The 21,816-nt window shown below is 49.9% G+C and overlaps 1 protein-coding gene across 1 annotated transcript; it reads left to right on the top strand.

Moving 5' to 3' along the window:
• Positions 1–2,891: 2,891 nt before the first annotated feature.
• KLRG2 (killer cell lectin like receptor G2) lies at positions 2,892–20,048 on the top strand. The gene is made up of 5 exons (XM_058534852.1): positions 2,892–4,014; positions 10,125–10,226; positions 10,634–10,779; positions 19,196–19,299; positions 19,857–20,048. The coding sequence occupies exons 1-5, from the start codon at positions 2,892–2,894 to the stop codon at positions 19,975–19,977; spliced, it is 1,596 nt and encodes a 531-aa protein (XP_058390835.1). The 3' UTR covers positions 19,978–20,048.
• The last annotated feature ends 1,768 nt before the right edge of the window (positions 20,049–21,816 follow it).

Genomic DNA, 21,816 nt, shown 5'->3' with positions numbered 1-21,816 from the left:
GCTGTCCACAGGGCAGGCAACCATCTGAACAAGTGACTTGTACTGGTTTGCTAGGGCTGCTGTCACAAAGTGCCACAAACTGAGTGGCTTAAACGACAGAAATTTATTTTCTCACAGTTCTGGAGGCTGGAAGTCCGAGATCATGGCGTCAGCCCGGTTGGTTCCTTCTGAGGGCTGTGAGGCAGAATCTGTTCCAGGCCTCTCCCGTAGCTGCTGGACGTTTGCTGGCCATCTTTGGCCTTCCTTAGCTTGTGGCCACATCACCCTGATCTCTGCCTTCATGTTCACAAGGCGTTCTCCCTGTGTGTGTCTGTGTCCAAATTTCCCCTTTCTATAAGGACACCAGCCATATGGGATTACGGTCCACCCTACTCCAGTGTGACTTCATCTCAACTAATTACATCTGTAACTGCCCTAATTCCAAATGAGGTCACATTCTGAGGCTCTAGGGGTTAGCATTCCAACATAAGAATTTGGGGCTGGGCAGGGTGGGAAGACAAAATTCAACCCATGGTATAAGTTACAGTCAAGGTCAGGAAAAAGATCTGTGCTGGAGAGTCACGGACTTAACGGAGAGTGGGAAGCCTCAGGGAGCAGAGGAAAACCAGTGAAGTGTGGTGTTAGGAAAGCCACAGATGTGTGGGTTTTGGGGAAGAGGAAATGATCAACCATGTCAAAAGCTTCTGAGAGATAAAGCAAGCACTGAAGAATGTCTGCTGGATTTGGTGACATGGGTGCCCTTGGCAGGGAGAATTTTGGCAGACTAGTGGAGATAGAAACAGACTAGTGGTTTAAGGAGTGCCTGGGATGTGATGAAATGGAAAGAGAGAGCGGGGACAATTCTCTCGTTAAAGAAAGTTGGTCATGACAAGGAGGAAATAGATAGGGTGTTAGCTGGAGGAGGATGTAGGGTCCAAGGAGGCATTTACAACTTGATCGTGTTAAAGATGATGGGAAAGAACCAGGGGAAAGGGAGAGATTAAAGGGAGAGGAGATCATTGTGGTGCAAGCTCCCTAGGGTGTGCCCTGGCTGAATACCCACATGCCAGGCACAAGATAGGTGCTCAGTAAATTTTGCTGAGATGAAAGTATGACTGCAGACAGGAGGGGATAGAATCCAGGACATAGGCTGGAGGGACTGGCCAGGGCCCATTCTGAGACCCCTGCCACTGCCACTGCCGCTGCCCACTCCTCTTGCTGCCAGCATTCTCTCCACTCCTGACCTCTCAGCACTAGTGCCCACCACCCACTTCCCGCAAGCACTGTGGTCTTCAGTTCAGATTCAAGGCGGGATTTAGATGCCCCTGGGTGGCTCTGAGTCAGGAGCCCCTGCCAGTGGCCTGTGGCCAGGGGAGCCAGGCCTCGAGGATCCCCCATGGGGCCGAGTGAGCGTGTCTGAGAGCGATGCACATTGTGTTTTCCTCACTGACTCTCTCTGAGCCAAAGATCCTTGATTTTATAAACTATTTGATCCCAGGAGAAGAGATTTAAGCAGGAAAGCAAGTCAGAATGCTCACTCTCAGCTCGGAACCACACTGAAAATGGGCAAGCAGCCAGTCTCAGCAGGGATGGCGGCTGCCTCTGAGAGGTGAAACAGAGGAGGGGAGAGAGCTTTCCTTTATATTAACAATTTTAATTTTTACAGTAATCTTCATTAGCCCAAAAAATAACTTACAGTATGCCATCTTTTTTTAAAAAATTGAATTTTTATTTAAGAATATACATACATTCTCTTTCTAGAAAGTGGTAACATTATAGATAAGGTTAAAGTCTCCTAAACTATCCCCCCACGCACCCTCAACCAATCTAGCGCAGAATCCACTATTATCACTTTGGGGTGTATCATTCCACATCTTTTAAAATGCATTTTCATGCTTATATATGTCCCCATATTAACTATGTAGTCTGGGTTTCTGAAGGGATTAAACATAAAATGTTCTCATATAGCACTTTCTTTCCGCTGGACTTTTTCTCTCAGTTACTTGTCTTCGGGAGCATCCCTTCCAGTAGTTCAACTCCCCTCCTAAGAGCCTTCCCTCCGCATTCTCCTTCCTTCCCTCTCCCCCGCTGAGTAAGAAGGCCATGGTCTTTCCAAATGCAGCTCCTGAGACCACTCCAGCTGAAGTCCTGGGGTAGGGTGGCCAGATTTAGCAAATAAAAATATAGGAGGCAGGTTAAATTTTAGATAACGAATAATTTTTAAATTTTTATTTTAAATAATTTTATTTTAATAATTTAATAATAATAATAATTAATGAAATTTTAAATAACTTAATATTCTATTTAAAATAATTTAAAAATAAGTATATCCCACACAACACTCGGGACATACTTGTACTAAAAAAACCTATCTCTGGTTTATCTGAAATTCAGATTTAGCTGATTGGCCTATATTTTGTCTGTGAATCCTACCCTGGGGCACTTTATAAAAATACCATTGGCCTCATCCCCTTATGAGATTCAGTAGATCTGGGTAGAGCCCAGCCAGAAATCTGTATTTTTTCAAATGGTATTCAGATCGCTTGTCAGGGTTGGGAACCTGGCACTCCACCACACCACGCTGCCCCGGGACCAGGCTCCTCTCTCCGTGAAAATACACATTTTTATGCTTATTTTTTCCTTAGTCTTTAATAAGTTAAGCAAGTAGGAGTCCGGCCTCCAGAGTAGCTGCCCTGAGACTTCTGCCGTGAGGAGTCCTCTCTGGTGTGGCGCCCCAACCCCCACTACACTGTCGGGACGACCTGCTCTGCTTCTTTTCCGCAGGCCCCCCCAATTCCTTCAGACCCGCTGATTTTTCTGAGGTCCCAGGATCTCTCCAAACTTGGCCAACCGCTCCCCGCCCCAGGTGTAATTCTCAAAATCAGCACAACGGCAGAGGGCTGGAGGGGGAAATGGGTGGAGCCGGGAAGAAAGAGGAGGGAAGAGTCAGGCCAGGGTCTGGGTTCGCCCTTACGCGTCTGCTCCCGGCTCTTTCTCCCGAGAGCTACGGCCTACCGGGTGACCCCTCAAACAGCCCTCCGCCGCTCTCTTTCCCGCGTGCCGAGGGAAGGCGGGGCCGGTGGCCGGAAGGGGCGTGGCCAGATGGTCCTAGCCACAGCCAATCCCAGCGGGGACCTCGGTTGGGAGCGGCCGAGAGAAAGAAGGGCGTGACTGGACAGCACCGCCGGCCGGCTGGACCAAACCCGACGCGGGAGGAGAAGCAGACTCCCCAGCTGGGCACAGAAGCGCTCCGCTCTGCGTCTCTCGCTTGCTCCGCGCGCCGGGTGGAGTGCGCCCGGGAGGCATCGGGAGCACACCAAGCCGGGCCCGAGGCCCCAATGGAGCCCTTGGACAGCCAGGTCCCGGGGCTGGAGCAGCCGCAGGTCCCCGCGGAGGAGCGAGGGCCTGGGAGTCCCGCGAGCAGCCCGAGTCCGGCCCGGGCCGTGAAGGAGGCGGCGGGCGCGGACCAGGACGTCTCGGGCGGGACGAAGCTGCCGCCGCCTCGCCCCGCGCTGCTGCGGGTGCCGCCGCCCAGCCTGGGCTACGGCGCCTTCCGCCGCCAGACGTCCGCCGGCCCGGAGCCGCCGTCGCCGGGCCCCGCCGCGGCCGAGCAGCCCCGGGACGGCGAGACGCCGGGGGCCGAGCTGGGGCCCGGGGCCGCGCCGGGGGAGCCGACGCCCGGCACCTGGGCTCCCATGGAACTGCAGGTGGACGTGCGCGTGAAGCCCGTGGGCGCGGCCGGCGGCAGCCGCGAGCCCTCGCCCGCGCCCCCCACGCGCTTCCTCACCGTGCCGGTGCCCGAGTCCCCAGGCTTCTCCCGCCACGCCTCCCCCGCCTACCCGCTCCTGCCGCGGGCCCCGTCGCCGGGCGGCACCTGGGGCCGGGCCAGCCCCGCCGAGGGGCGCGCGGAGTCCCCGGGCTCCCCCACGTGCCGCTGCCGGGAGCTGGGGCTGGAGAAGAGGGAGGACGCGGTGCTGCTGCCGCGCGCCGAGGTGGACGGCGACAAGAAGCTGCCCCGGGCGCTAACACTCATCGGTAAGCGCGCGCCGGCGCCGGGGGCCCGCGCTGCCCCCCCCACATTCACCCCGCGCCGGGCCCCTAAGCAGTGGAGGGACCAGGGGACACAGACGACCATCCCGATGCCCCGACCCCACCTGGCCTACGTAAATGTAATTCAAATCGTTTGCGGTAAAAGAATAAAACCACTATTCCCCCACCCCCTCACCCCCTCGAACTCGTGCATTTTCTCCACGTGCGCAGCATCGTTGAGAAGTAGAGGTGGAAGGAGTTCCAGGCGAGAGAAGGGTCTTTCAGGATCACGTGACGGTGGTGGCGGCACGGGCGGGAACAGTCTCCCGACATCTGGCTCCAGGCTGGCCGACCTCTCGCAGGCCTAGGCGCCCTCCTTCCCTCCTCCATATACCGAGGAGCATTCGGCTCCACTCACTCATCCATTCAGCAGCTACTGCGTGGGGACTACAGGCCAGGGTGTGTGTGGATTGTTTTGTTGCGGGGAGGGCGGGGAAGAAGAAAGAGCTTGAAAAAGCTATGAACAGTCGTGAACAAGGAACCAAGAGGGACTGGTTGGTGAACTTGGGGACATGGGAAAGCTTCCAGGAGCTAAGTCTTGAAAGGTGAGTAGGAGTTGGGGGTGGTAGAGGCCACTTCTGGCTGGAGAGCTGCAGGAACAGAGGCCAGGAGGGGCTAGAGGCCTGCCCAGCAGGCAGACTGCCAAAAGCTTGGCCCGATGAGAGGAAGGACAGACCAGCTAGACACGACGCCACTCCTGAGGGCCCCTAAGTGCCAGGGGTTCTTAGACATGAGTAGAGGTCAGGGACCGGGGTCACTCAGGAACTTTTACAGAGTTTGGTGGGAGCACATTTGCTGCATGATGGGTGTATTGGTTTTCTATTGTGGCTATAACAAATTGCCACAAACTTAAATCATCTTTTTATTTATTTATTTATTTATTTATTTATTTATTTCCCCCAAAGCCCCAGTAGATAGTTGTATGTCATAGTTGCACATCCTTCTAGTTGCTGTACGTGGGACGCGACCTCAGCATGGCCGGAGAAGCGGTGCGTCGGTTCGCGTCCGAGATCTGAACCCTGGCCACCAGCATCCGAGCGCACGCACTTAACCGCTAAGCCATGGGGCCGGCCCTGCCACAAACTTAGAGGCTTAAAATGAGACCAATTTATTATCTTACAGTTCTGTAGGTCAGAAGTCCGACGTGGGCTCAGTGGTCTAAAGTCCAGTTGTCAACAGGGCTGTGTTCCTTTCTGGGAGCCCTGCGGGAGATTCTGTTTCCCTGCCTTTTCTAGCCTCTAGGGGCCACCTCATTTCTTAGCCCATGACCCTCTCTATGTTCAAAACCAGCAGTGTCGGGCTGAATCCTTCTCCCTCTGCCATCTCGCTGACTCTCCTGTTCTTCTGCCTCCTTCTTCCATTTATAAGGACCCTTATAATTACATTGGACCCCAGAAAATCCAGGATAATCTCCCCATCTCAAAGTCAGCAGATTAGAAACCTTAATTCCATCTGCAACCTTAATTCCCCTGTGCTGTGTAACCTGACATATTCATAGGTTCCTGGGATGAAGACATGGACATCTTCAGGGGGACATTATTCTGTCTACCACAGTGAGTTTATAGCTTTTCATCAGATTAATAATAAAGAGTCTGTGGCTAAAAAGGGTGGGATGACAAAGAAGTGGGGAGTCAATGCGGAGGTGTGACATGGTTGGGTTTTTATTCTAGAAAGTGAGCTCTGACAGCAGTGTGGAGCAAGGATGGGACAGGCATGAGATGGTGGGAGAGGAGACCAGTTAGGAGGTGATATCTGTAGTCCAGCAAGAGATGATGAAGGGTTGATCTATGGCAGCGGGGGGAGGGAGGCTGCAAGGGGTAGAATTAGTGAGCTGGGCTGGTGAAGGTGGGCTAGTGGGAGGAGTGGGCATGACCCCACGTTGCTGACTTGGGTAGCTGTATGATGGATCGTGTTATCCTTCCAAAATGGAGAATGGGGGAAGAGATGTGGGAGAAATAAATAAGAAGGTGCGTTTGGGAGTTCCAGGTAGAGATGTTGTTTAAAGGAAGAAGAGTCAGCTACAGCCTGGGAAAGAAAAATGTAGGCGGTAGGAAGAGAATCAGGAAGCGTAGAAGCAGAAAAAGGAGAGGGTTTCTAGAAGAATGTGGTCAACAGTGTCAGATGTTTGTTGAGGCGTCAGGGAGAGGCAGACTTTGGGACTGGATGATTACAGAGTGCTGCCCCATTGAAACAGTGCTCTGGGGGTGATGCAGGTGACCAGGGGGTGTGAAGAAGAATGGTGGGAGGTGAGATGCCGGACAGAAGATACCGCGGGGTGTATGCTGATGCTTGCTCTCTGGGAAATGTGGGGTTGAGGAACCTCGGGGTTCCGGGCGCAGGGCTGAGGCTTGGTCTGAGGGCTGCTGCTTGGATGAGGAGCTCTGCAGAGTGCTTTCTGCCTGTGCTGACCTTTACGCCTGGGATCGGGCTGGTCACCTCAACAAGGGGGCCAAAGCCGGGCCAGGCTCCAGGACTTGCCCAGCCCACGCGGTAATGCCGTAAGCCAGCTGTTGCATTGTCTCCTCCTTATGCACCCGAGAGGGGAAAAGCCAGTGTGGAGAGGGCTGAGAGTGTCACTGCTTTGTCTCTTCCCTGCTTTTCTGGGCAGGTGTCCCAAAGATCTCTGATCAAAGACTCAGAGAATGTTCTCAGTGGCAGCACTCAGCCTAGAAGAGAAGTCAGTCTGCAGAGAGCCTAAGAGTGGGGGAAGAGCTGGATCCTCCGGTAGAGAATATTTCGCCCTTAGATGTTGGTTTAGAGTTACCTCGCCTGGTCCCCAAGGCTGGATTAGGTGTCCCCATTCCACGCTTCCACTGGCCCTCGTGTGGCCCGACCACGGCTTTCCTCACAGGTGGCATAGTTACCTCTTTGTAAGCATCCTCCCCTGGATTCTGAGCCCCTCGGAGGCATGGCAGGTGGAGTCTTTCAGGGACTCTCCAACACCTGGCACATTAATCTATCAATAACTACTAAGTGGACGGCCCTAACCCTCTCAGTAGACATGTCAGAAATTCTTGGCCCCCGGCCCTCTAAGCGAGAGTTGGATCTTGATGGTTGGCCAGCCCACTGGCACCTGTTAGACTGTGCTCAGCACACCAGGTGTGTAGGACATGAGGAAGTGTCCGACCTGGCCCCTGCCCTCCAGCAGTCTCAGTCTGGGCAGGGGAGAACACATTCACAAGCAAAGCGCAAGGCAGTCTGGGCTGGAGTCAGGAGGGGTACAGGGAGGGAGAGCTGGAGCCAGGAGTGAGAACAGAGGCTGTGGGTGAAGGTGTCTTTTGGAGAAGGTCGGGCAGGTGGTTAGGATTTTGGTGGGGCAGGAGGAAGAATGTTCTCAGTGCTCAGTGTGTGGAGGAAATGGAGCCCAGAGAGGGTGATGTCCAGCGGGGTCAGGCTCAGTGGGAGGAGCAGAGGTGGTGGCAGATGTGGATTTACCTGAAGGCGATGGCACAGAAGTAGGCCTCCGGCTGGCAGGAGCCCTCTGGGTCCCTGTACTGAACTTTGGAAGTTCGTGTTATAGTTTTTAAGATGACCCCCCAAACTGAATAAAATTTAAGTCCCCCAAAACCTGGCTCCACCCCTGCTCTGGGATTTGACTAGGAGGAAGCAGATGGTGATTCAGTTGTCGCGTAGGAAGGGTAGTCAAAATGTAGAAAATGAAGATGGGATGAGCAGTGAGGAAGTAAGCAGAGGGGGTAACATCAGAGATGCCAGTCTAGGGTTTGAAAACGACGTTGGGTAGAAGCTAGAGAATGGGGCAGCAGGCAAAATGCTGGAGAGGAAGGAAATGTATATTATTATTGCCATGTTACTGCTCTCTTAGGAATTGGACTGGGGGGTGTTTGCAGGCACAGAATTTGATTTAAAGAGAAGGTCGGGGCTCACCCCATGGCCTAGTGGTTAAGTTCGGCGTGCTCTGCTTTGGCAGCCCAGGTTCAGTTCCCGGGTGTGGACCTACACCACTCATCAGCGGCCATGCTGTGGTGGGGGCTCACACACAAATTAGAGGAAGATTGGCACCATGTTAGCTCAGGGCTAATCTTCCTCAGCAAAAAAAAAAGGGAGAAGGTCCAGGATTGGGGTAGGGAGAAGACAGGTTTAAAGGGGATTTTAGCTTCATCTAGTTTCATTTATTTACAAGGAGAATGTATTTGTGTTACTTGTGTAATTAAGAATTGCTTTTGAAAGGGCTGGGCAGGAATTCCTCTTTGCCTGGAAGTTGGGGAGGACTGACGGCTCTAGGGGGGGTGGCATTTCCAAGGTCAGCTCTGAGTGAGAAGCTGTGTGAGACTTTTGTGACCTACGGGTATTTCTTTACTGCCTTGTTTCCTGAAAGGTCAGAGCTGAATTTAGTGTTCAGACACAATAATTATATTTACTGAGGTGATTGGTGGATTTATTTTCCTATTCTTCAAGCTTTTTAGTTCTGCTTTTATTATTTTAAGACTGTCTATCTGTATCTTTTATTTTAACCATTTTCAAGTCCCTTTTTTGGTAACAGCTTCATTGAGCTGTAATTTACCTACTGCACAATTCACCCATTTAAAGCCTACAATTCAATGGTCTTGAGTACATTCACAGAGTTGTGCAACCATCATCACAACCAGTTTTAGAATATTTTCATCACCCCAAAAGGAAATGCTGTATGTTTTAGCAATCACTCCCCACCCGCCCCCAGCCCTAGGCAACCCCTAATCTATTTTCTGTCTCTATGGGTTTGCCTATTCCGGACATTTCATAAAACGACTCACATAATACGTGTCCTTTTGTGACAGGCGTCTTTCACTTAGCATAATGTTTTCAAAGTTCATCCATGTTGTAGCATGTACCAGCACTTCATCCCTTTTTATGGCTAAATAATATTCCATCGTATGGTGGATATACTACGTTTTGGTTATCCATTTATCAATTGATGGAAATTTGGGTCAAATCCCTTTAAGAAGCAGATTATGTATTTCAAAAAAAACAACAGCTCCAAAACGGTCACAGGTGGAATGTCGACTTTTCAGATATCAGTGTAACACACTTCCCTTTGAAGCAAGTGTTTTCTCTAAAACAAATGGAAAAATGGGGATTTCAAAAGTGCCTGTGCTTTTAAAGTTGAATTATGACTGAAACCTTTATTAAAAAGGTTTATTAAAGGTGTATTACAGACCTTGGAATTGTGTGTGTGTGTGTACCATACATGCATGTGTACATTTATATGCGGGTATATACATGTGGTTTTTAAAATGGAATTAGTCTTTTCAAAATAATAAATATTTGCTACAGAATTACTTCTGCTGTTTCAGGCTTTGGCAAGTATGATTGAGTTCTTAGGACCCTCACACCAATTACGTGGCATTCCTGACCCTTATCCCCGAGATTGGGGGGTCCTGGGGCACCCTGCAGCGAGGGGTCTGGGAGAGGAGAGGTCTCTTGCTCTGATTTCACGCTCTGGCTGTGATTAATTAAGCATTTATGGTGTTTATTCTCCAAGTTTCCCCTCTGGCCTCCCTGGTTACTCCCTCAACAGGCTGGGATGTGGCATTTGAATATGTTCTCTCTCTCAGTCTTTGCCTGGAGTGTTCTCCTGTGCCAGGAGTTCCTTTCCCCTCTGCAGCCTCATTCCAACCATCTGGTCCCCTGGGTCCTTGAGCTACTGACAACTCACATCTGTCTAGTGACAGCCTGCAAAGTGCTCTCTGCACGATGCTTTCTTAGAGGCCTCCAGTGGCCTGGAGAGAGAGAAGAGGCAGGTGTGATTCCAGGGTTAAAACGGGAAAACTCCAACAACACCTGAGGGGCCCGTGGGTCAGGACGTGGAGCCAGGTCTGTCGAACACCAAATCCAGCTCTCATTCCTTGCTAATTATTTAAAAAGCAGAACATCTTCTAGCATTTTTCTCCCACATACGAAGATCTGACCAAAATCGAGTGGTTTATCCTGGTGTCTTGGGTCCAGGGGGTGGGTGCTCAGGGGCGTTGATGCTGGTGGATGAGTCAGTGTGGTTCTGGTTGGGTGTGGTCAGGGTGGTCTTCCTAACCTGTCTTTCCTGGTCGTCCCTCCTCCCCCAGGGCTGCCCATGTACATGAAGTCCCTGCGCTGGGCGCTGGCAGTCATGGCTGTGCTCCTGGCGGTGTCCGCAGTCGCCATTGTGGCCCTGGCTTCTAGAGCAGGTATGGTGCCTCCTCCCAGTTCCCCCCCGACCACCCCCGCTCTGCTCCTCCACCAGGCTGTCTGTCCTTACTGCACCTTTGTGAGAATTAGAAAAAGACACCCCACGGTGCAGATGCAGCACAAAGACACGGGGCCTGCTGAACAAAGATAAGGAAGAAGCTCCTTCCTCCTGCTGGACACAGCCTGCACTCTGACAAGCAGTGGGATGGCAGCCCCACCCAGGGGGCTTTGTGCACTGAACGAACTGTGCAGCCTTCTGGGGGCCCTGCCCACCCCGCTTGCCAGTTCCATGCCTCCAGATTTGCCCCCTCACTCAAGGCGGCAGCCAGGTTTTGACTTTTTAGTGTATGTACATTCAGCTGTCTCCAGTTTACCCTGTGCTCACGAGTGGTCTCTGTCCTTGCAGGGGCCAGGTGCCGGCCCTGCCCCCAGGGCTGGATGTGGTCCGAGGAGCACTGCTACTACCTCTCTGCCGAAGCTCAGGCCTGGGAGGCCAGCCAGGCTTTCTGCTCAGCTCACCATGCTACACTGCCCCTGCTGAGCCACACCGAGGTGAGAAGGGGGGTGGGCAGGAGAAGGGTGTGGATGTCACTACAGATTCCCAGCATTGGAAAGAATCTCAAAGATCTAGTCCAACTCTACGTTGCCAAGTAAGTCACCAAGGCCTGGAGAAATACACTGAAATGCGGGAGGACCAGACGTCAGTTTGGTCTTCATCCTGAGAAGTGGAGCTGGAGCTGGAGGGCTGGAGCAGGGATGCTCCCATCCAGCCTGGTGGCCAAGCAATTAGCAGTGAGCTCAGGACCCAGTCTGTGCTGGCAGGTCTGTGGGGGAGACGTGTACTCTCTGGGAGGTAGTATGGAAAAGAAATTAGATTTAGTGGGTTTACTAGTCAGGTGTTGCTATAATTATGCTGGGTAACAAATCACCCCAAAAGTCTTATCATTGGTCTGTGGGAGGACTGTTGATGGGCTGATGTTGGCTGGGTTTAGCGGGACAGCTCAGCTTCAGGATGCAGATTGGCTGGGCTTAGCATGAGGCTGTGGGTTGGGTTTGCACATGCTCTGTGAGTTGCTCATCCTTCTTCCCGAGAGAAACTCTACATAAGAAAAATGGCAGAAGGGCAAGAACCAAGCACTATTTAAGGACTCTGCTCACGTCATATCTGCTAACATTCCATTGGCCAAAATAAATCACATGGCCAAGGCCAACATCAAAGGGACAGGGTGGTACATGCCATCCCCAGTGGCAAGGAGGAGAAGAGTGAGTATTGGCTGAATAATAATCCAGTCAGTGGGTTTGAAAGTGGCTACAATAAAGGACCTATAAACTGGATCCAGCCCTTGGCTTAATTTTATCTAATTTAGGGCAGGTGCCAAGAATTTATATTAGCTGTTCCAATATGCATGAAAATGCAGCATTCCTTCAGTCAGTGCTTTAATAAATATTTATTGAGCACCTAGACTGTGTTTGACACTGGGGATTCAATGATGAGCCAGAATAGCACAGCCTCCACCTTCACAAGGCTAAGAGAACAGTGAGTGAGGCAGACGTTAATCAAGAAACCATAGAAATGGATGCTTAGGGCCGGCCCCGTGGCTTAGCGGTTGGGTGCGCGCGCTCTGCTGCTGGCGGCCCAGGTTCGGATCCCAGGCGCGCACCGACGCACCGCTTCTCCAGCCATGCTGAGGCCGCGTCCCACATACAGCAACTAGAAGGATGTGCACCTATGACATACCAACTATCTACTGGGGCTTTGGGAGGAAAATAAATAAATAAATAAAATCTTAAAAAAAAAAAAAAAAAGAAATGGATGCTTAATTACTATATTGACCTGTGCCATGTAGGGAAGGTGCGCAGTGCTCCAAGAGTACAGGAGGATGTGATCTGAAGGTCAAGGTGGGTGAGTGAGCATGGACCTGAAAAAAAAAAAAAAAAAATAACTGAGAAAAGGTCAGGGAGATGGCCAGACAGCCTCCTGGAGTCCTCTGGTCTCTGCTCCAGTCTGGACTAGTTGCTCACTAGGCCTGCTACACAGCTGTTGTCTTGGAATTTCTGTTTACCTCCATCCTCAGTATGCCCTACCTCTTTGCTGTGTGGAATCCCCTGTTTCCTAGATCCCATATCTTTTTCTTGGTTTATAGCATTTTTTTGGTGGAGCACATCCTCTGTATATTTCCTGGAAAAAAAGTGCATGAAAGATAACTTTCTTGAGACCTTTCATGTCTGAAGAGACTTTTATTTTAACATCTTATTTGATTGATAACTTGGCTGGGTATAGAAATCGAGGTTGGAAATAGTTTTCCCTCAGAATTGTGTACGTTTTGCTCCATTACCTTCTAGCTTTTAGTCTTGCCATGAATAAGTCTGGTTCACACTGATCCCCAATCCTTTATGACTCTTTTTTCCCCCTTCTGGAAAATTTCAGAGTCTTCTCCTTTGTTCCCACTCAGTTTCCTGAAATTTAACAATAATATTCCTTTGTGGGTCTTTTTCTTCATTTTTATTTCTGCTGCCTTATTTGTAATTTTAAGAATTCTTTTTGGTTCTTCAAATGTTCCTTTTTCATGGTGTTCTGTTCTTTGAAACAAGGATGCAGTATCTTCTTTGATCTCATTGTAGATACTAATTATAGTGTTTCTGAAATTTTCTTTTGCTCCCTGCAATATCTCTGTTTTTCTGCAACTACCTTTTATTCTGTGTAGTGGCTTTTTTGTCTTTTTCATGTTAGGAAATTTCTTTAAATGTCTGGTGATCCTTAGTGTCATAAACAGTAAAGCACTAAACAGCCAACTGGAAGCTCTTTAGGGGTGTTAGGATGGGGGTGAGTGGATGTATTGGGCTTTATTTGAGGCAGGCTTTGCAATAGGGAAGTCAGGCAGGCACTCGTCCATTTTCTTTGTGAAAACTGTCAGTATTCCAGGAGCAGTGGGAGAAGGGAGCCGAGGTTTCACCTCTGAGAATGTAGCACTTAATCCCTCCCTTTCTAGTGTAAGTACCCTCAACCCTCAGCCAAACCTGGTGCTCTGGATCCCAAAATCCCCTGTGGTTTCTCTCTCTAGAGAGTTCTGCTAGTTACCTGGCTGCATGGGTGAGGTGGGTGGATCTTGGGGAAGGAGTGGGAGAGGTCCTAACTGCTTGTTTATGGACTTTCAATCAGTCCTTCTTTTTCTCATACCCTAGCCTTCAGAGGGACCTGCTGCCTCTAATATTTGAGCATTTGGGGTTTCTCAGTACAAATTGGCATATTTCTCAGCTTCCTCCCACTCGCCCTTTCCTTGAAAATCCACTGAGCTTTCTCGGGTCTGCTAAGCCAATTATAGTTGTCCAGCTTCCAAAATTCTGTCAACATTTCTCATCTGCTATTATTTCCCCCTATTCTTATTGTCCTTTTTTCCCCTTTCTGTTAGCATTTACATAAGTTCCCCTCTATTCCTATTTTATTAAGAGTTTTAAACATGAATGAGTTTAATTTCCTTGGATGCTTTTTTGTGTACATTGAGATGATACTATCTTTTTTGTTTCCTCCTTTAATCTCTTCTTGTGGTGAATTACGTTTTTTTGTTTTTTTTTTAATTCTTGGCATCTTGTGATAAAGTTTACTTAGCCATGATTTTTTCTTCCCAAAATACTTCTGGATTTGACTGGTTAATATTTAACTTAAGATTTTTGCATGCATGAAATTTTGTTTTCTTGGACTGTTCCTGCCCAGTCCTGAAATCAAAGGTATTCTGCTCCATAAAACAAGAGAGGGCAATTTCTTTTTCTTTTATCTGTGAGAGCTCCCTGCCTGGAAGTGGATATAAAAATCTGCTGGAGAAAATGTTTTACAGTGAACATGGATTATTTTATTATCAGGAATAGCGTTTATTTTTCAAAAAACATGGGGAAATGAAAAAGATACAGTGTAGACTGAAAAAAATCAAGTCTGCAATTCCAGTATGGTAAATATATATGCAAAGAAAAAACATTGAAATATACTAAGTGTGTGTGTGTGTGGAAGATCAGCCCTGAGCTAACATCCATGCGAATCCCCCTCTATTTGCTGAGGAAGACTGGCCCTGAGCTAACATCGTGCCGATCTTCCTCCACTTTACGTGGGATGCCGCCACAGTGTGGCCTGACAAGCAGTGCATCGGTGCGTGCCCGGGATCCAAACCCGGGCTGCCAGCAGCGGAGCGCGCACACTTAACAGCTATGCCACAGGGCCGGCCCCATGAAATATACTAATATTTTAACAGTGGTTACCACTGGAAGCCAAGATTACGAATAATTTTTTTTCTTCTTCTTTAAAGCTTTTTAAAAAATTTTCTAAATGTTCTACAAACAACATGCGTGATGATTAGGAGGAAATGTTAGAGGAATGGTAGCCCATGAAAGCAAGAGATCAGGACGTATATAACGGTTTCTGCCCGGGGCCTGTTTTGGGCCCCGAGTTCTTATAATTGTGAGATGAGAACAGGCTGTGCAGAGAAAGCTTCCCAGGCCCCTGCACCACACCACCCAGCCCGGTTGCATCTGCAAAATGAGGGCCAGTAGAAACGTAGTGGGTCCCTAGAGAGGCCTGGAGCTGGGGAAGGGTCCGAGCCAGGCAGGGACTCGGCAGCGCAGCGTAATTTTTCCATCTCCTGAGACAGACCCACTGAGCACAGCAAGTGTCATCAGAAAGCAGGTGAAATAAAGGGTCCTTGCCCTCCAGCCTCATCAGACAGGTTCAAACCAGAATGACCTCAGACCTTGGCTGAGCAAATGGCCTCCCTGTGGCTGGTGGGTCCTCAAAGGGGAAGATGGGCATAACCATCCAAATTGCAAATGGAGCTTGAGTTTCTTTTAAAACTAAGCATACGGGATCAACCATTTGAAACACAGGTAAAGATTCAGAAAATATATCGCAAAGTCTGGATAAGCTCCTTCCAAAAAGCTCCTTGCAAAAAGACCAAAGTGAAGATTTGGGACCCAGGCAGTTACGATTTGAAATATGCTAACTGTGGTGCTCTGGAATTCTCCTGAGTTCTGGACGAGGGCCAGAAGCTCCAGGAGGCACTGAGGTGGGGGTGGGGAGGAGCAACCAAGGACAGGTTGGCAGAGGGGCTGGGCCCGCTGGCAAAGGCCAGGCTCCGGGAGCTGGGACGCACAAACCCCAGGGACATGCCAGGGTACCAGTAGTATACACAGCCCCAGGATAAACACATCTCATCCTCCCCAAGAGCTGCTTTTGCTCACGGTTAGAGAAAAGGAGGGTGTTTAAGCACCACCTGTGCCATCAGTCATTAGATTCACTCGCCGTTGGTGTAAGAACAGCTTTGTTTTGAGGATGGAGGGAGGAAGAAGCTACCTTAAATGTACACGTGGACTGAAAGCCACATCTTGATTGCAGAAAGAGGAAAACGTGAATATACATCATAGGATTAGAAAAATTAAATGATTCAAAACATTTAAATATTAAAGCAGAAATGTATGAAGGCAGAAAGTAGAATGGTGGTTGTCGGGGAGTGAGGAAGGGGAGTTGTTTAATGGGTGCAGAGTTTCAGTTGGGGAAGATGAAAAAGTTCTGGAGATGGAGGGCAGATGGTTGCACAACAATGTGAACCAACGTGGTACCACTGAACTGTACACTTAAAAATGGTTGAAATGGTAAATTTTATGATATGTATACTTTACCATAATTAAAAGGAAATGTATGAAGGCATAGAAAATAATTTACCTTAATTTTAAGATGTAAAATTTGAGATTTCCAGTAAATTCTGCTCAGGCTCACATTCCCCCTTTCCACATTGGTGGCAAAGTTGGAGAAGCACAGATGGGACATCTGTGCCATCAATACAGAGCAGTCCTTTGAGCCATAAATTACTCAGAAGTTTCTGGAATTTATTTATATCTCTGGACAATGCTTTTCCTACACTGTACTTTTTTGCTAACAATGAGAACAGGTTAATCGAGTCTGGGCTGCAAGGAAGGAGGACTGGATGAGTGGGTGGAGCTGTCACCAGGAGGCCTGAGGTTGAAGGGACGGAGAGCCAGAGGGCCTGGGGCGAGGACAGAAAGAACGGCTGGATCCTCTTGGCAGTGCCATCAAATAAGGTCACTGTGTTGGGGACAGGGCACAAAGCATTGTGCCAGCACAGACTGGCGATTCCTCTTGAATGAGTGTGTACTATGTGCCCTTGGCTTTGTACATATTATCTCAGGCCTCATTACGAACATCTCCCCCTTTTTACAGAGGACCACACTGAACCTCTGAAAGGTTGGGTAACTTGCTTAAGGTCACATAACTTACAAGTCACAGAACCAGAATTTGAACATGGGCAGCCTGGCCCCAAAGCTCTACTCTCCCCAGTGATAGGCCCCTCTCAGCCCTAGGAGAGGCTCCGAGCCCTGGTGTGCCTTCCTGAACAGGCAGCTAATTGCTCCTGGGATGGTGCTGGCCAGCGGGTGCCCCAGATCTGCTGCAGCCACGGCAGTGAGATGCTTGCGGCTGCTCAGCCCTCTGACTCACATCTCAGAGCCAGCCCAGGATCCTTCTCTTTCTCGCCCAAGCGCCCCGCCCCGCCCCACCCAGTCCTGCCCGCAAGCCCCAGCCTGTGGAGTCCAGCTGGAGAGGGAAGAACCAGCCATGGCAAGGCTGTGTGCGCCTTACCTGTTCTGGCCACCACTCTCCACTTTCAAATGCAGTCTGAGCTTTGGGATTTCTGAAGGGATAAGATTAACAACTGTCAGCCTGGAAGTTGCTTCTGGCTTCTCTCTCAGCCTGGATAGGCTGGTGCTCCCTTGAGGGGAGAAGATGGGTCTGCACTGACACTTCTGGGGCACACGGCCTGATGGCCTGTGTGTGACCTGTGGCCCTTGTTGGTGACTGACAGCAGAGGGAGGCAGTTTTGTTGAGCTGGCCTACTGTGTGCTGGGCTCTCACAGTCAGTGGTCAATAAGACAGGCCCCCGGTCCTCACCAAGTTCACTGTCCAATACAGGAAATAGACAAGGAAGCAAGCCATTGAAATGCAGCACACCAACCGCTAAACTATGAAGATTATGGCAGCACAGAGGGAGCTCGCCTTAGAGGGGGTCAGCACGGTGTCCCCACAGGAAGTGACCTTTAAATTGAAACCTTAGTAGTACTAAGGGGACAGTCATCATTCCAGCTTGCTTTCTAATTCCCAGGGTTAAATATAGAGGTTTTGTCTTACCAACTTAAACAGTTTTCTAGAGAAGAACTGAACACATGTTAAATCCATTTATACCAGTCCACTTCTAATCTTCACTAATGTGAATGTATGCTTTTTGGCATTGTGAGCGATGTGTATTTGCTGGTGTGGCCTACTTTTTTTTTTTACTTGGCATAATTTCCTATTTACCTTTTCTTGCATAACTACATTTTCTATTTACTTGTCATCTTTAACAGCGCTGTAATTTTCCATCATGTTGATGTCCCATAACTTGCCTAGTTATTTTCCAATTGCTGAGCATTTGGGTGTTTCCATTTTTTCTTTATAAATAGCACTGTGTTACCTTTCGGTAAGTTCGTTTTCTCCCCTTTACGTTCTTGGATTTATTCCCCAAAGTGGAATCACTCATCCGAGCAATAGGAACTGTGTTACTGCTCATTACATGGCACCAAATTATGTTCCAGAAAGACTGGGCATGTGTGGACTACGCCAACATCGCTGCCCCACTCCACCAAGTCCCCACACCAGGACTTGCAATACTGAAACATCTTTTTCCAACCTGAAATTTTTTTTTGTTTTTGCTGAGGAAGATTAGCCCTGAGCTAACATCTGTGCCAGTCTTCCTCTACTTTGTATGTAGGTCACCTCCACAGCATGGCTTGTTGAGTGGTGCAGGTCTGCTGCGCCTGGGATCCAAACCAGCAAACCCGGGCTGCCGAAGCAGAGTGCACAGAACTTTAACCACTTGGCCGTGGGGCTGGCCCCTGAAGTTTTTTGTGTGTGTGTGTGTGAGGAAGATTAGCCCTGAGCTCACATCCGTTGCCAATCCTTCTCTTTTTGCTATGGAAGATTGGCCCTGGGCTAACATCCATGCCCATCATCTACTTTATATGGGACGCCGCCACAGCATGGCTTGACAAGTGGTGCGTCGGTCTGTGCCCGGGATCCGAACCTGCGAACCCTGGACTGCCAAAGCGGAGTGCGTGCACTTAACCACTGCGCCACCGGGCCAGCCCCCCCGGAAATTTTTAAATACGATCTTTTGCTTTAATTCGTTGCTCAAGACAACAGGATGTTGAGGACAAATACTTAAAAGAAAAAAAATCATCTCTAATAGCTCTCCTAACGTAACTTGTTTTGTTTTTTGTTGTTCCTTGTGTGTCTGCGTCCATGTGCATACTTATTTTTTCATTATTATAATCATGCCACAACTTTGATTCAGCTTTTTCACTTACTGTAACCCTTCATATACTATAACTTTTCCCCATATGGCTCCACAGTCCTCACACTTGTCTTTTTTTAATGGTCTTAATATTGTGCTGAACGGTTACAACGTAACGTATGCTCTTGCTGGCCATCTGCTCCCAGGTCACCGCTGCAGCCTAAGCAGCCCCATCAGTTGCCTCCTGCCCAGTTAGGCTATTTGCTGTTACCTGGATGTGCTTCATGGCCTCCAGCTCTGCCCAGGCCTTTCCCCACCTTCTCTGAGCGTCTTCGTTTCTGTCCTCTCAATACTCGTGGTGCATTGCTTGGTGGGATTGGCCTTCACATCCTCTCTCCCCTTGAGGGCCCAGATGGATCACCCCCATTTCTGGTCCCCAGTCCTGAGCAAAGTGCCTGGCAGCTAGCAAGTGTCCAATACAACTTTCCAGTTCCTGATGTATGGGGAGAGGTGGGTTGAGCAGAGTCACTTCTTTGGATTTCTCTGGAGCTTCTTGAGGAGCTGGGAACTTGCAGAAGCCTGACGGAGCCCCAGGTGAGCCATCCCAGTGTGGGGGAGAGTGAGCAGCTGCTTTTCTCCCTCAGGATTTCCTGGGCAGATACCCAATCACCACGTACTCCTGGGTGGGGGCCCGGCGAGGCCCCCAGGGCTGGCACTGGATCGATGGGGCCCCCCTGCCGCCCCAGCTGTGAGTGACCATGGGCCTGAGTGGGAGGCCCTCTCTGTCCCCAATGCACTAGTGTGGGTTCCCCAGTGTGACATCACAGCAGGCGCCAAAGAGGAGCTGGAGGCCTTCCCCTCCTCTGCCAACACCTCCTCCCACTGCTGTTCTGAATCCTCCCTCTGTCTCCAGATTCAGCCTCCCTGCTCCACCCCCAGCCTGGGGGGCCTCTCAGGAGACTGATCCCACACCCATACTCAGGGTTTTTGTTTAGTCTCCATCTCCCCATCCCTTATTTGGGTCCCCCAGCACATTCACCCAAGCACGATTTGTCACCCTGTTCTACAGATAAAGGGTGTGCAGCTCAGAGAGGTTTGGTGGTTCACCCAGAGCCACATAGCTGACGAGCCAGGGGCATCCTCATGACTCCTACCCAAGGGCTGTCTCCGGAGCCCCTGGCCCTGTGTGGCGATCCAAGCAGTAGCTGGGCCAGCAGAGGCAGCAGGCATGCAGGCTGGGAGGGCCCACAAAGGCCAAGTGGCCCCGTCATCTTGAGCTCCTCCTCTCTTTTTGCCCTTCCCCAGACTCCCGGAGAAGGACAAGGACAAGCCGGATCTCAAGTGCGGGGGCCTGGAGGGAGGCAAGCTCGTGGCTTTGGACTGCGCCTCTCCAAGACCCTGGGTCTGCGCCAAGGGGACCAAGTGATTCGGGTTCTGCCTGTCCTGAGCCTGTTGGGGGCATGCAGCCCCCCCAGGGGAGGCCAAGTTGAGAGCTGAGGCAGCTCTTCCCTGGACCCCGGCTTCCAGGCCTCCCTGCTCCATGCTCAAGGAGCCCTTCCTGGGCGAACCGGCGCAGGAAGATCACATCCGAGGGAAAGGAGACCTTCTGTGGCCATGTGTCTCGGTGCCCATTTAGTCTCCAGCTTCTGAAGCAGATTTGTTCAGTGACCTTCGGAAGGTTTTTTTAGCATTTCTGAGCCTCGATTTCTCCCTCATTAAAATGGCCATTTCCCATCTCTCCCCTACCTGCTTAATCATAGGCACACACCTTCAGTCACAAAGGAACAGAAAGGACTAACGATCACAGGTGACCCCAATCTGGGGTCTCATCTGAGCCCATGAAATGAGTCTTCCGTTACTTTATGGCAATGGGATTTGGCAGCCATAACATCGTTGCTATAAATGCCATTTCCAGGCAGCTGGGCGCACGGCTGACACAGCTGACCAGCAGTGTCTGTGGAGGACAGCAAATGAGAGGTGGCTGGCCCCCAGAGGAGAAAGGGAGGTTCCTTCCCTGTCCCGAGAGTTGGCAAAGGACTGGCAGAGAGGTTCTGCATGGAGACCATCGTGTGGGGAGGGCGGGGCCTCTGCAGCTGATGCCCATGGCTGGGAAGATGCAGAGGAATGGGCCATCTGGGCAGGAGAAGCCAAGGGAGCACCCCCCACCTGGTAAACGGGAGAGGATGGGTCTGAGTGAGAAAGGCAAGTGGAAAAATGTGGAGATACTAGCCTGAAGATGTCTCTGTGTCGGTGTTCAGTGAAGAGCCTTCGGGCTACAGGGAGTGGCAGTGGGGTGGGACGAAGAACTTGTTTAGTTACTTTAGCCTGTATCTGTGTCTTATCTTGGTGCCAAACATTCAACACAGCTGTCATGTGCAAACCAACCTTCCTTTTAAAGTCAAACCATGCATCCAAATTCCTTTCAAACAGAGAAATCTTAAAAGGTCCATTTAAACCAACAGCTTGTACAGAATGTCTGGGCCGCCTGGGAGAAGAGGGCGGGGAGGAGAGTTCTAAGAGTACACTTAACAAGCAATAAAAATCCTAGAAACACTTCGGTCTTTCTCATGGTTTTGTTATTCCAACTACAAATTAACCCTCGAGCTTGATAACATGCTCAATTTTAACTCATTTTAAAGCCTCCTAAGTGAACACCCTGTCTGGTGCGCCAGGCCGGGTTAACATCAGGAGCCCTTCAGCTCCTCCCAGCGTCAGGGCCAAGTACCACAGACTTGGGGCTCCCTGGGCACAGGGGCCACTTAGAATCACTTGTGGAGGTTAAAAGATGCAGGTGCCCAGGGTGTGGTGGTATGGTGCTGGGCCTGGGAATCTGAGTGCTTTGGCTTCATTTGGTGAGGAAGGGGAATAAGACAGTGAACTGATCTACCACACTAGGAAGCTACTAGTTACTGTCCAAAGTTGGCAAACCAGGAAATAGCAGTGCAAGGTTATTAGAAATATGGAGACAAAAACTAGAAGAAACCTCAAAAATAAAGTGGTTGGCTTAAAACTAATCAATGGTGACATAAGTCAGAATACTGGCTATCTTGGGGGAGGGGAGTATTAGCTAGGAAGGGGCACTAGTAGGAAACATTCTAGAGGGCTGGAAATGGTCTAGATCTTGATCTGGGTGGGGTTGGGTGGATACATATGTAAGAATTCATCAAACCGTTACACTTAAGACTGAAAACCTTTTAAATGTCTCTCTCCAAGGGACAGGACTGAGGTTACAGGGGGACTATATATTAATATATATATATATTTT

Source organism: Diceros bicornis, chromosome 3 (genome assembly GCF_020826845.1).
Source record: "Diceros bicornis minor isolate mBicDic1 chromosome 3, mDicBic1.mat.cur, whole genome shotgun sequence".
Classification (NCBI taxonomy): Eukaryota; Metazoa; Chordata; class Mammalia; order Perissodactyla; family Rhinocerotidae; genus Diceros; species Diceros bicornis.
This window is presented reverse-complemented; position numbering and strand designations above follow the sequence as displayed.